At 42.9% G+C, this 13,350-nt stretch overlaps 1 protein-coding gene across 3 annotated transcripts in view; it reads right to left on the bottom strand.

Moving 5' to 3' along the window:
* LOC121179841 (copine-9-like) overlaps nt 1-13,350 on the bottom strand; it is a 129,176-nt gene that overhangs the window by 34,253 nt on the left and 81,573 nt on the right. For all 3 annotated transcript variants that reach the window (XM_041034909.1, XM_041034908.1, XM_041034910.1), the window contains exons 8-11: nt 6,151-6,214; nt 3,667-3,770; nt 2,941-3,045; nt 300-341 (exon numbers count right to left, since the gene is read on the bottom strand). In XM_041034909.1, the coding sequence (XP_040890843.1) occupies nt 300-341; nt 2,941-3,045; nt 3,667-3,770; nt 6,151-6,214 (315 nt within the window). The remainder of the gene's footprint in view (nt 1-299; nt 342-2,940; nt 3,046-3,666; nt 3,771-6,150; nt 6,215-13,350) is intronic.

Raw genomic sequence — 13,350 nt, 5'->3', positions numbered from 1 at the left:
AGGCTGAAATTTATGGAAAGCAGTAACACGCGGCCTGACACACTCAAAACCCCACATGAAATTTCCAATTAAGCCCACAAAGAGCTCATACATCCTGACCTTCTGTCCACTCAGCAAGTGCAACTGCAACCTGCAAGTTGTTTTTGATTTATCATTCAGCGTGTGCCAGGCAGGTGGAGGGCCCCTTGGGTCAGACAAAACAAGATTTGACATTTTGAGGGATTTAGTGTGGAGCTGAAAATGACTCAAGGAAAATAAAAAAGAACAAAGAACAAAAAAGGGCAAGTGAGAGATCTTACCTCCCATCTCGGTCCCAGTCGTAAACATCCACCTTGACTGTCCTGTAGGGAGGTGAGATGAGGGAGCAGAGGTGAGACAGACGGAGGTGAGATTCACAGAGAGGAGAAAGAATGAGTGTGAGAAAGAGAAACAGCTCAGAGACGGATGAGATCGATCAACGGAGCGAAAGTTAAGCCAGGAAGTAAACTTTTCTTGGTCTTTACATGTCTTATAATCACCTTAAAGAGTTTAACAACGACATAAGATACAAAACACAGATTGCAGGCAGTGTCAGATTACACCCACCTCATGATGCCTGAAAGAAAAAATGATTTTAAAGGAAAGACACCAATGGAAGGCAGATCCTTCAGCTCTCAGGCTCCTCTTCATCTACCAGTTTGGGTCTGGGAGGCAGACACCCTCTCCATGCTTAAACATAGACTAAAAACTTTCCTCTTTGATGAAGTGTATAGTTAGAGCTGGCTCTGGCTTTCCTTCAACTATAGGAAAGCTATTAGCCTAGATTGCCAAGAGACTTCCCATCATGCACTGAGTTCCTCTCTTATAATCTCCCTCCCCATCTGTATTCATTCACATCCCATTAATACATGTTACTAACATCTTCTCTCTCCTGTAGTTTTGTTCTTTCTTGTCTCTCTTCTCTCCTCTGGTCGCTCTCTGCAGGTTCATCTGCCTCCCGAGCTTTAAAGTCTGGATCTGCAACTGTGGGCCACCTACTGCCCCAAATATTAGTGTCATTAATTCTTATTATTATTACTCCTATGAACCTGAATTATGTCACGCTCCCTGCCTGAATACCATTAAGCCCAAAACCAATAATGTGTTAGTCAATCTCTCAGTATTTTCTGACTCCCATACTCCATCTATGGTACTCTGCCTGGAGCCCACTGGTTCCTACTTAAGATGTAAATCTTCAAAACTGGCACAAAAACAGACACTTTCATTTGAGAAGAAGCTCAGTTATATCCCAAGCAAATATTACTGTAATAAAAGAAAATAGTGCTTATGGGGACTATTTCCAGGGGCAGATACACACACATCTACAGCTCTGGTGAGTATTTCCAGAAGGAAGACTGTGTCTGTGGGGTTGAGTAAAAATTTGGCCAACAATGCATATGAATGAGATATATTAGACTTTGGATACACACAATTCTTAGTATCATGTTCAAGGGACAGGTGTGTGTGCGTAGGTGTGATAGTGAGTACTCCTGTTGTTCTATCATTATCAGAACCAGTCTGAAATCTGAATCTGAGAACATCCGACTTCACTCTGGCCGCTCCTCGTCTCTACGAGGCCCTGCTTTAACGTTAGGAGTTGAGTTTACAGTGAGGTTATAAGACATGGATTGTGTTTTGTTTAGGTTAAGACTTATGATAGCCTGTAAAAATGCTGTAGTTCAGATATCTGTGTGACTGTTGCTGCATTGCCTCCATGTTGGTCTCAATAACACCAGCACTGGCCTGAGACTGACAGCATGGCCGACTGCTGGCATTATTCTGACTACCACAGAGTCCAGCCTCTGCTGCCTCACCCATATTCTGACAACGCAAGACACATATCAAGCAGTCTGCAATGTTACTAGTCTTTATAGTAGATTCATCACAAGAATCTAGAGAATTTATCTTACTCTGATGAGATTTTAATTATTAGTATTTTCAATATTCAGCTGCGTAAGGCCTGTGACCCTGTAAGTACAGCCTTTCATATCTTCATATCTTCACAGTCTATACACATTTTGTCAGGGGGTCTTGGGGGAGTTTTTTTCTTATCCAACAGAGAGTGTTTTATGCTGCACAGATTGTAACATCTTCTGAGGAAAATGTGTGATATTGGATGATATGCAGTGGCTTCAGATTATAAAGAAAGTTCAGAGCCCTTCGCTTTTTTGTGAATGTCCATTTTACTCTCCAGCCTACTCTCAGTCAACCACAAAGACAGTGAAAATTTGTTTTTACATTTTTTGTAAATTTATAAAAAAAAAATCAAAGACTGAAATCTTCCATTTACAGAAGTATTCAGACCCTTAGTTCATTACTTTGTTGAAGGCCCTGGCCAACTCACCTGGTGGTTTCACAACTCATAGGCCACTGTGCTACTGTGAATACTCTGAGTTTTAGAGACGGTTTTATACCCTTGCCCTGATTCACAGAGGAGTTTACAGAAAGTTCCTTGGACTTCATGGTGCTTGCTTTTTGTCCTGACATCCAGTGTGAATTGTGGGGCCTTATATACACAGGTGGGTCCCTTTCTAAACTATGTCCAATCAATTCAGTTTGCTGCAGGTGGACTTCAGACAAGCAACCAATCAAGTTCTAGACACACTTCAAGGATAATTAAAGCAAGCAGGATGCACCTGTCCACAGTCTGGAGTGTCTCAGCAAAGGGTTTGAATACTTTTGTAAATAAGAAATTTCAGAGTTTAATTTAATGATTTGAAATCGTTTCTAAAAACGTGTTCACTTTGTCTTTTGGGTTATTGAAGGTAGATTGATTGGCAAAAAAAATGGCAATTTAATTAATTTAAAATCAAATCTATAACACAATAAAGTGTGCATAAGGGGTCTGAATATTTTCTGAAACTGCTGTAAATAAAGCTGAATTGATTTGATTAACCTCTGACCCCTGCTCTGTCCTCTCACCTGTCATAGTCTCCATTACAAAGGGCTCGAACAGGGATGGTGAACGGCTGCCAAACAGGGTTCAGGTTGTTCTTGATCACCTCAGTCTTGTGGCAGATGGTGAACCTGGACACACAAACAACTCAACATGATCAGGATGAAAAGTCAGGAAAACATTGATCAACAAAACATTTGATCATAAAACACAGGAAATCTGTCAAACAGGTTTCTACTGTGCTTTGATCTCCACTTCCTGAAGCAAATGCAAAAAAAAAAATCTAAATTACTGATATGTGTCTAATACTTTTGCTCTCTCATTGGGTGAGTCTTTAAAGGTAACTCATACAGAGATACAGATATTCTGTTGAAAAACAGTCAACTGAATAAAATCTCCAGCATAAGAGAGCAGAAACAGCTCAGGGTCGCAGAGGGTTTTGATCCTGAACTCTGCGTCTGAAATATTGAAGACTACAGTCATCAGTAAGTACAGATTAGAACGTTCTGTCTCAGTGTCAAAAAAAAAAATCTATTAGCCCTGTTCCTGACTGACGGGCAAAAAGCTTTCAGACTCCTCGTGGGACTGAATCCAACAGAGAAATCTGCTGTCAGATTTTCAGTAAGAAGGGATGAGTAGTGACGGAGGAGCAGCACATTCACCTCAGCTGAGGGACTGACAGATGGACTGTACAGCTGAAGATTTACAGTCAGTCCAACAAATACACACACCTAATAAGAATACACACTTACGTCCCGTCCTCGTTGCTCCGGTAGAAGACAAGGAAAGGGTCAGACTTGCCAAAGAAATCCTTTTTGTCCAGCTTGTTGGCACAGAACTGCATGGTGGCTATGTCCTGGGAGAACAACAGCAGTTCATTTTTACATCTTTCATTGCTTTTTAAGTCTGCTTTAGTTCAGAATTTACCACAGTTTACTCATAAGTTCACCCGGACTTGAACCTTACCACCTGATACCTTCCTGTATCCCAGAAAAATAAAAGTTCAAAACCCACAGGTTAAGACTTGGCACTTCTCCACTTGGGACTTGGCTAAATGTGGCCACTGTGGATCTATAGGTCGTGCTAACTTTGCACTCACCACCTCCACTGTAGAGATTCCAGGAAAACAAGGACTTACACAAAACAACATATATCAGAGCGACCTCTGTAAGCCTCCTACATCTTTCAAAATAAACCTCATTTTTACATGAATCACTTCAAACAAGTCCAATCATAATGTCCATCTCAGGCAGCTACTTTCTATGTTTACTTTTGGTCAGACTCAGAGACCAGAGTTTGTATCGATTCATGTAAAACTCCTGTACATTTCGAAAGCTGTAGGAAGCTTGTGCAGCTGGACCAATATATGTTGTGTTGTGCTTGTTTTCTGGAAACTCTATAACACAGGTCACAAATGTAATATTACTCAACCCTCAATGGCCACATTTATGGGAAATACAAGTTTAAATTTCTCTTTGTAATCTTAGATAGAACTGATTTTTTATCCATGAAGTAAGAGACATTTTTTTTTTTTTACAATAAACCAACAGATTATTATAAAACAGTATAATATATGAAATATATGAAAAGTGCCCTGACATAGCTTCTGTTATTTTTGATGCCATATAAATGAAATGGAGTTCTTAAGCCTCAAGGGCTCTGCAGTATACTGTCATCACTGTTAAATGCCCTGTGGTTTCAGTTTAACCTTTCTCACATCCATGTCATATATTTCTGAATATGAGAAAGGTTAAAGTTAATTCTGTGTATTCATTACAGCAAACAGTTTCCTCAGTATTCACAACACAGCATGGGTGTAATTGAGTTTGCATATAAAAGCACATACTGTAAAACCATGGTGAGTGTGTTCGCGTGTGGTGTGTGTGTGTGCTTGCACATGCTTCTCTCTTTGATTGGAGTGTCCAATTATTTACACACCGTGCCAAGAAAAGTGCGCCGTAAGACTGGATAAATAATTCATGAGTAGCTCTCATCACCACTTTGAAGGAAAAGTACAAATTCACTTCAGGTGACAGATGACAAAATTATTCTGAAGCCCCTGTGCAAAGTTAAAAATGGAAACACAGAATGTAACTGTCACGAATTCAGACTGTAGTGCTTAGCTTTCTGACCCCTGTCTTGGACTGTTTGTATCGCACAGTGTGTGTGTGTGTGTGTGTGTGTGTGTGTGTGTGTGTAAACCTGAAGAAACACTTACCTCTTTTAAACAGAGATCACTATACCGTTAAGAAGACCACTCACAATCACTATGCCAGCATAACGCTGCCCCAGTGTGTGATTTTAGATGCTGGTGTTTGGAATCAGAGGCATAACATGCAACACAAACATGGAACAACAAATGGGTCACAAAGCATGTGTGTTTTTTTTTTTTTTTTTTTTGTCTTCATTATCATCTTCATTATCATTAAAAAAAATGTACAGAGCAGCAGAAATTGGTGCAATGCACCGTTTAATAGGCGTCATATGTCAAGTGGCCTTTGAAACATCTGCTGCCATCAGGTGCTTCTCAAAACGCTTGCAGGCACACCTAGAATTAGCCTGTAATTATCTCCATATCTCCTCCCTCCCATAAAGACTAATCTGTGTTGTTTTGTTTCATGCTTTTATGGTCACTTGGTTTAATTCTTGTTTGTCTTGATGTTTGTTATTTTGCACTTATCCTGTACACAGTCCCAGTGTACTGCTGAAGACCAGTATTTCCCCTCAGGGATGAATAGTGTTGTTCAGTTCCCATAAATGCAGTCCACTAAGATAATTTAACATGACTGTTGTAATGTAGGCTGTTGTCCTTTGATTTTGATTGTCCTTCATCGATCCATTTGTCCTCAACTCTGTCTTTTCACTGTGGCACCTGTTGGCACGAGACATTTGGAGACACAAATAACAAAGGACATCCAAAAACAATGTCTGCATAAATTGATTTTTCAAACTCAAAAACTTCCTTTTTGTGGGGAGGAGGAGCTATAGTGGAAATACCATCTGCTGCAATAAATTGTGCTGTCCTGTACGTCTTTATTTATTTATTTATTTTTCTTAAACATGTCTGGTGAAGGTGAAAAAACAAGCTGCTTTGTGACCCTTTTGGCATTCAACACACAACAGCGTCGTAGTACCGCCATGCCGGCCCTCTCTTTTACACAGCTGTGGACCCAGTTTGTACCTTTTATACAGAACGGCTCGGCAGAATAAAGGCGCATACAAAGACAGATACTAACCCGGCAGTTACTGAGCTCCTCAGCTGTGAAGATGATGCTTCCACACTTCTTCCCGGGGATCCCACTGAGAGAGAGGGAACGAGAGAAAGGCCCAGTTTATATCTGACATTAATATATGTCTCTTATCCGATCGCATGTGGACAGTAGTTCTAAGTACCTGGTGTGAACTGGGGAAATTATGGAGGACTACAAAAGCAATATTTAGTTATTTGTGGTTGTAAATACTACAACTAGAATTTGCCACAAAGCGAGCTGTTTGCCTCTGTTGGTTTCCTGAGAACCAATCACAAGTGATATAAAGTCTGTACTCAACAGTGCTAATTAATCAATTTGTCAGTGACTGATTAGTATGACTGCCTAGCATCAGTACTTAGCTGAAGCACTTTTGGCAGTGATAACAGCCTCCAGTCTTCTTGGGTGTGACATGACAAGATCTGCATACCTGGATTTGGTGATTTTCTGCCGTTCTTCTTTACAGATCCTCTTAAGCCTTCTTTGCAAACTCCAAGCAGCTTTCATGTGTCTTTCACTGAGGAGAGGATTCATCTGGCCACTCTGCCATAAAGCCCGGAGCAGTGGAGCACTGCAGTGATGGTTGTCCCTCTGGGAGTTTCTCCCATCTCCACACAGGATCTCCCAAGTTCAACCAGAGTGACTGGCCACCTCTCTCCTTGCCCAGCTCTGGGAAGAGTCCTGCTTGCTCCAAACTTCTTCCATTTAAAAATGATGGAGGCTGCTGTGCTTTTGGGAGCCTTCAATGCAGCAGATTTTTTGTTTTTGCAGCCTTCCTCAGACCTGTGCCTTGACGGGATCCTCTCTCCTCTGAGAGAAGTTCCTTGGCCCTCATGACTCTGATATGCAGTGTCAGCCGTGAGACCTTTTATTGACACAATCAACTGAATTTACCACAGGCAGACTGCAGTCAAGGTGCTGAAACACGGGAGGCGTCTGAGCTGAAATTCAGCGGTCAAAGCAAATGGTCTGAATACTTCAGTTTCAATTTTTCCTTTTTAATAAATTTGCAAAAATGTTGCTTCGTACCCAAAACGACCTGAGGCTGTAATCACTGCCAAACATGCTTCAACCAGGCGCTGAGTAAAGGATCTGAATACTTCATGTGTGTCATGTGATCTTTCACTGTCAGTAGTTATAGAGCAAAGAGTCCACAGAGGGAGGAGGCTGGAATTGTTTGTTTCCTGTGTCCTACGTTTAGCCAGTGTTGGCTTCTTTTAACCGTGACCGGGACCATTCCCATCGCAGCTCTTCATTTTAAATCCTGGTGATTAATCACAGCAGCTGTGACAGACATACTGACCCCAGAGCAGATCCTCATAACTCACAATTATCATATATAGGTGGAAAAAAAAGAGGACTTCTACTCTAGAGACACGCCACCAATCTTCTGTCTGATCACAGCTCAGCTCCTGCCTCCTAATTTCTCTAAGGGGAGATAGGACGTTTCCATTCACTGTGGAATTATGAGACAATCTCTGTAATTGTATTGAAATTGTATCTGGATTAGTCAACAAGGCCTGAAATCCTTTTTTGCAGAAGGAGGAAGCCCCTGTTTTCTGCTCTGCCTTAAAGCTGCTCCTCCTGTTCTATGTTAAAATGACAGGATTGTTTTTTAGGCTCCTCGTATCTTCTCTAAGGTAGGTTCAGACTGAACACAAAGCAGATTTTTAAAGCGGGACTGACTGTGCACACAGTCAACATTAGATGTATTAGATGCTAAGCGGATGCATGAATTTATATATGCGTGACACTGAACAAAGATTTTGCGCACACACACACACACACTCCCACAGCCACTGTGTGTGGCATTGACATTGCAACTATTTGTGGTTAATAAACAGTGACTACAAAAACAAGCAAAAATTCATGCAAAGAAACTAAAGCAAAAATTTAATTTGATGTTCATAACACAAGATTTCCTTCTGTGCTAAAGGAACATATGGTGTGTGGCATCTCATGTGCTGTACCACAGCACAGCCCCTTGTTGTTTCATCCATATACATGAAACAAATGTTTTATAAATATGTTGTTTTTAGGTTCAATGAAAGGAGCAATTTTGGTTAAACATTTTCCTCGTGTTTGCTGGAGGTGGACAAATGTTCTTCTCAGAAATAAAAATAAAGGAACAATTTAATAGTAGAACGTGCTGACTGATAATAATCTTTACAATTTCCCCTCAGTCATCTCCCACAGATGTTGTTGTTATTCATTTGTGTCGCTGTTTTTGCCCTCTGAGCTCATCTTAAATCTGAGTATAAGTTGTGTACCTGTGAGTGTGATTTGTGGCATCATTCAGATTTGATATGTCTGTATATTGCTCATGATGTGTTTTTCCTGCAGGCCCCTGTGATAAACTGTATAATTAGATTTGAGTATTGCTCAGGTCTTTGATCTATACACATCCAAACGCTGATAGCAGCTCATAAGACCACAACTATCAAGTATCTGGCCCAGGAATCAACACACAGACAGAAAAAAAAGCTCCATAATTAAAAGTTTCCAAGTCAAAGTCAAAGTCAAACCCAGAAAAAAAGCTGAAAAACCTTTATCATCCACTCGATAATTCCCTTTGCCCGTGAGTCACACTCCACCTCACAAGACGACACCACGATTCGTTCCATCCACCCAGAGCAGCGCTGCTGTGAGCAGGCCACCTGATGCTGCAGCTCTGTTAAAATGCAGGCTGAGATTCAGGGATGTCACCATAAACATCTGTGACACACACACGGGCACAAACACACCGAACACATGCACACCATCAATTTTGCTGGAGAGAAGCAGAGATGATAACGATGCACACATATATTCTCCTTGAGAGGCTGTTTCCTGTGCCCTTGAACCGTGGTTTCATCTCACAGACAGTCTATTGTCCCGTCCGCAGCTACTTTTGTGAACACAGTCACGTAACCCTGGCTGCACGAGGGCAAGTAAAACTCAAACACTTTCACTTGAAACAAGAATGAAATCCTATCCCAGTTTCCTCTCAGTGTGGGTCTCTTTCTAATCAATCTCTGCTGAGCCTCCCACTTTAACGAAGAAAGCTCACAGTGATGTATGGGCGTCTGCAGGCAGCAGTCGCACTGATAATGACTTTTGCATGGTCACATGGGACAGAGAGGATACTTGTAGCATGGCAAACACACACTCATGCACACAACACCACACACACACTGTCACCGCTCATCACAGAGGGTACTATTTACATTCTCGCCACAACGCTGCTACTCAAAGCTCAGTGGTTGTAAAGCTGCCGCTGCTTCGCCGGGGCAGAGGCACAGGAGGATGGTGGATATCAATACAGCAAAGATGATAACTTAAAGATGAAAGTCATCAAAGAAAGTGTGTGTACATTTATGTGTGTGTATGTGTGTGTGTGTGTGTGTGTGTGTAGCTAGAGAAAGAGAGAGAGGGAGGGAGAGTGTGTCAATTCGTTCAGCAGGAGTTTTCCCACACATTTCTTGTCTTCCTCCCACGTTCCACTGCCTGATGTGGGTCCCCACTCCCACATGTTACACAAGCTCACACACATACATGTGCACATCCACACACCTTGGTCTCTCTGTAGGTGTGAGGACACTCACTGACATGACACATTCCCTAACCCCCTTACCCTAAACCTGAGCTGTTACAACCAGATGCCCTCACAACAATGGTTTCAAAATAAAATTTGTCCACACAAACCATACACACACACTCACACATACACACAAATAGAGAGAGAGTTACACAACTCTAAACAGACACAGCAGTATACAAAAACTGCCCACCAAAGCCTGGAACTCTCTCCTCTGTCTGCTGGGTCAATATATGATCTCATGCTAACTTATATAACATGTGCTTGGCATCATTCAGCAGCATTTAAACATGGGAGACTTTGCTACTAAGAGATTAGCTGTTTACTGTGTGGCTCCATCATCACTGCATTTATTTACTTGTGTATGATTAGTAGCTCTTAGTAGTTTAAGTAGTTGACAGTTTAACAATACTAGTTCAGAGTTTCATTCATAAATAACCTGATTAAGTGTTTGTTTGTGTGAAGCTTCGCAGTCATTGTTCATGGGTCAGTGGATCTCAGGAGCATCCTCCAGGATTGAGACTAAATTAATTAATTGGTTATCGATTTTCCCTTCTGGCAGGGTGACGCCCCGAGGTGAATTTAATTTAAAGTCCTCATCAGTGGGAAGGGAAAGTGATAAATTCCTGTTTTTCTGGGGAGCTGACACTGACCCTGGGAAGCAGCACAGTAACATGTCCTGATGAGATGATGTGCATCAGGACACCAGTACAGCTGTCAACACAGGCCATGTAATGGATCATGTTTCACTGATGCTATAAGCACATAAAAGTGACCTGAAGCACAAGTCAGTGACTCAAGTCTATTGCATAACTACAGTGATCGTGGGTTGGACTCAGGTGATCCACACTAAGTCTCAATAGGCACAGACAAAAGACTGAAGCTGCTCAGCTAACATGCTGCTCACGCTAAACTTCCTGTCCACACAGTGTTAACACTTTCTCTTTCCTCTTGTGTATATATTTGCATCCTGCTACATCGCAAAGTGTACAGAGGATGTCATGGTAGCCAAGACCTTCATGGCACGTGGTAACCAGAAACCCTGGATGACAACAGTGCACTCACTATTGACAGCCAGAGACAGAGCCTTCAGGGCAGGGGACAAGTCCCCTGGCCTCCGCTCAGCCAGGACTGCACTCTCCAAGGGGATCAAGGCTGCAAAACGCACCTACGCAGAGAAAATCCATGACACCTCTGTGACACAGGAAACACCAGATGAATGTGGCAGGGAGTCCAGGCGCTGACGGATTACAAATCCAGGCAGAGAGTTGAGGATGACGACGCCTCCCTTCCTAACAGGCTCAACAACTTCTTTGCACGCTTTGAGGAACCAAAGCCGACAACCAGAAGGAGGGCCGACCCTTCACCATCCATTGGGCCAGCTCACACCATCAGCGTAGCAGATACACGGAGGATCCTGAATAAGGTAAACCCACGGAAAGCAGCAGGCCCAGACAACATCCCAGGACGTGTCATGAGAGACTGCGCTGGTGAGCTGGCGGAGGACCTGGCCGACATCTTTAATATCTCGCTCAATCAGGCCACCGTTCCTACATGCTTCAAAACATCCACCATAGTACCAGTGGCAAAGAAACCAGTCGTCCCCTGCCTGAATGACTACCACCCCGTCTCACTAACATCGATTGTAATGAAGTGTTTTGAACAGCTCGTCAAACCACACATCAAAGCCAGCCTCCCTGCATCATTCGACCCCCTCCAGTTTGCATACCGTCCCAACCGCTCCACAGAGGATGCGATATCCACCACCTCCACCAGTATCCTGTACATTGATTTCAGCTCAGCGTTTAATACCATCACCCCACAGAGATTAGTGGAGAAACTCCTCCTACTCAGCCTGCACACTGCCACGTCTCTGGATCCAGGACTTCCTGACCGAGAGACCACAGTCTGTATGGGTTGGAAAAAACATCTCCAAACCCACGCTGAGCACCGGTTCTCCTCAAGGTTGTGTACTCAGTCCACTACTGTTTACACTACTAACACATGACTGTGCAGCCAGAAATGAGGGGAACCTGATTACAAAGTTTGCGGATGACAACACAGTGGTGGGAGTCATCCAGGGAAATGACAAATCAATGTACAGGGAGGAAGTGGTCACCTGGTGGACTGGTGCAGACTGAACAACCTGGTGCTGAATGTGGACAAAACCAAGGAAATGATCATCAACTTCCAGAGGACTCAGACTGAGCATGCTCCCCTCAGCATCAGCGGCCACCCCGTGGAGAGAGTAGAGAACATCAGGTTCCTCGGAGTGCAGATCTCACAGGACCTGTGCTGGAAGAATAACACCTCAGTGACAACAAAGCGGGCCCAGCAGAGACTGCACTTCCTAAGGAGGCTGAAAAAAGCTTCTCTCCCCACCAGCATCCTCAGGACTGGTGGAAGGCGTCCTGACATACTGCATGTCCACTTGGTACTCCAGCTGCAGTATGGCTGACGGAAAAGCCTTACAGAGAATAGTCAGAGAGGCAGAGGAGATTATTGGAGTTTCTCTCCCCTCTGTCCAAGATCTCTTCCGGAGCCGCTGCAGGAGCAGAGCTCTGAACATCTCTAAGGACTCCTCACACTCTCTCCACAGATTTTTCAAACTGCTGCCTTCGGGCAAAAGGTATCGGAGCATAAAAGGCAGAACATCCAGACTCATCAACAGCTTCCTACCACAAGCTCTTAGAGTACTGAACTGCTGAATCACAGACATATCCACCATTACTAACCCAAAGACAGTTTAAATGGGTGTTTTACCCGGCACTGGCCACTTTAATGCTTAGCACTGGCACTTTAATGACAGTCTGCTGCTATAGACATTTACTGACAATCTTGCACAATAGGCATCTTGCAATATGTTTGGGGAGGTGTGTGGGGGTGGGGAGTGGGTGTTGGAGTTTTAGGGGTGGAGGGCCGGGGGGAGGGGGGCTGTTTGCAGGGATTTGAGTGTTTAGGCTTTTTTTATTTAATATTTTATTTATTATGAGTTTTACCTTCACTCTCCTGACCCCAGGAGAAACGCTGTCTCATTTTGTCTGCACTGCAGTTGTATGTACAGCAAAGTGACAATAAAGCCTGATTTGATTTGATTTGATCAAATGACTTTCATAAATTCAAATTCAGCTCAGCAAAAGAGAAAAGAGAAATTTGATAATCAGTTACATTTGAAAATAACTAAACCCAACCTTAAAGTTTTATGCAATAAATCAGCTCGAACCCAAAACAAACCCAGGACTGCGCCAAGACCTGCAAGGTTTGGGTCATGTGGCAGATTCTTCACTCCCCATAATGCAGCCTCTGCTTCAGCAGACACCCTCTGCAAGGTAAATACCCCCAGTTTGTAACCAAGCCCTTAGAAAGACTTGAAAATCTTCTCCAGAGTCACAACATAACACACACGTATGAGCCAAATGTCACCAAAGCTGAACAAGGAATAAACTTTCTTCACCTCTGCAGGCAACTGATTTACATTTCAACCATTCACCCATTGAAGTGAGTAGATTTTTGTCTAAAATCTTGTTTTTATCAGTTCTGGTGTGATGGGGCCCCAAGAACGAGCAGTGACTGTAACAGTAAATAGGGTTTTTTTCTTCTTCTGTTAATCT

This window comes from Toxotes jaculatrix, chromosome 3 (assembly GCF_017976425.1).
Source record: "Toxotes jaculatrix isolate fToxJac2 chromosome 3, fToxJac2.pri, whole genome shotgun sequence".
Lineage (NCBI taxonomy): Eukaryota > Metazoa > Chordata > Actinopteri > Toxotidae > Toxotes > Toxotes jaculatrix.
This window is presented reverse-complemented; position numbering and strand designations above follow the sequence as displayed.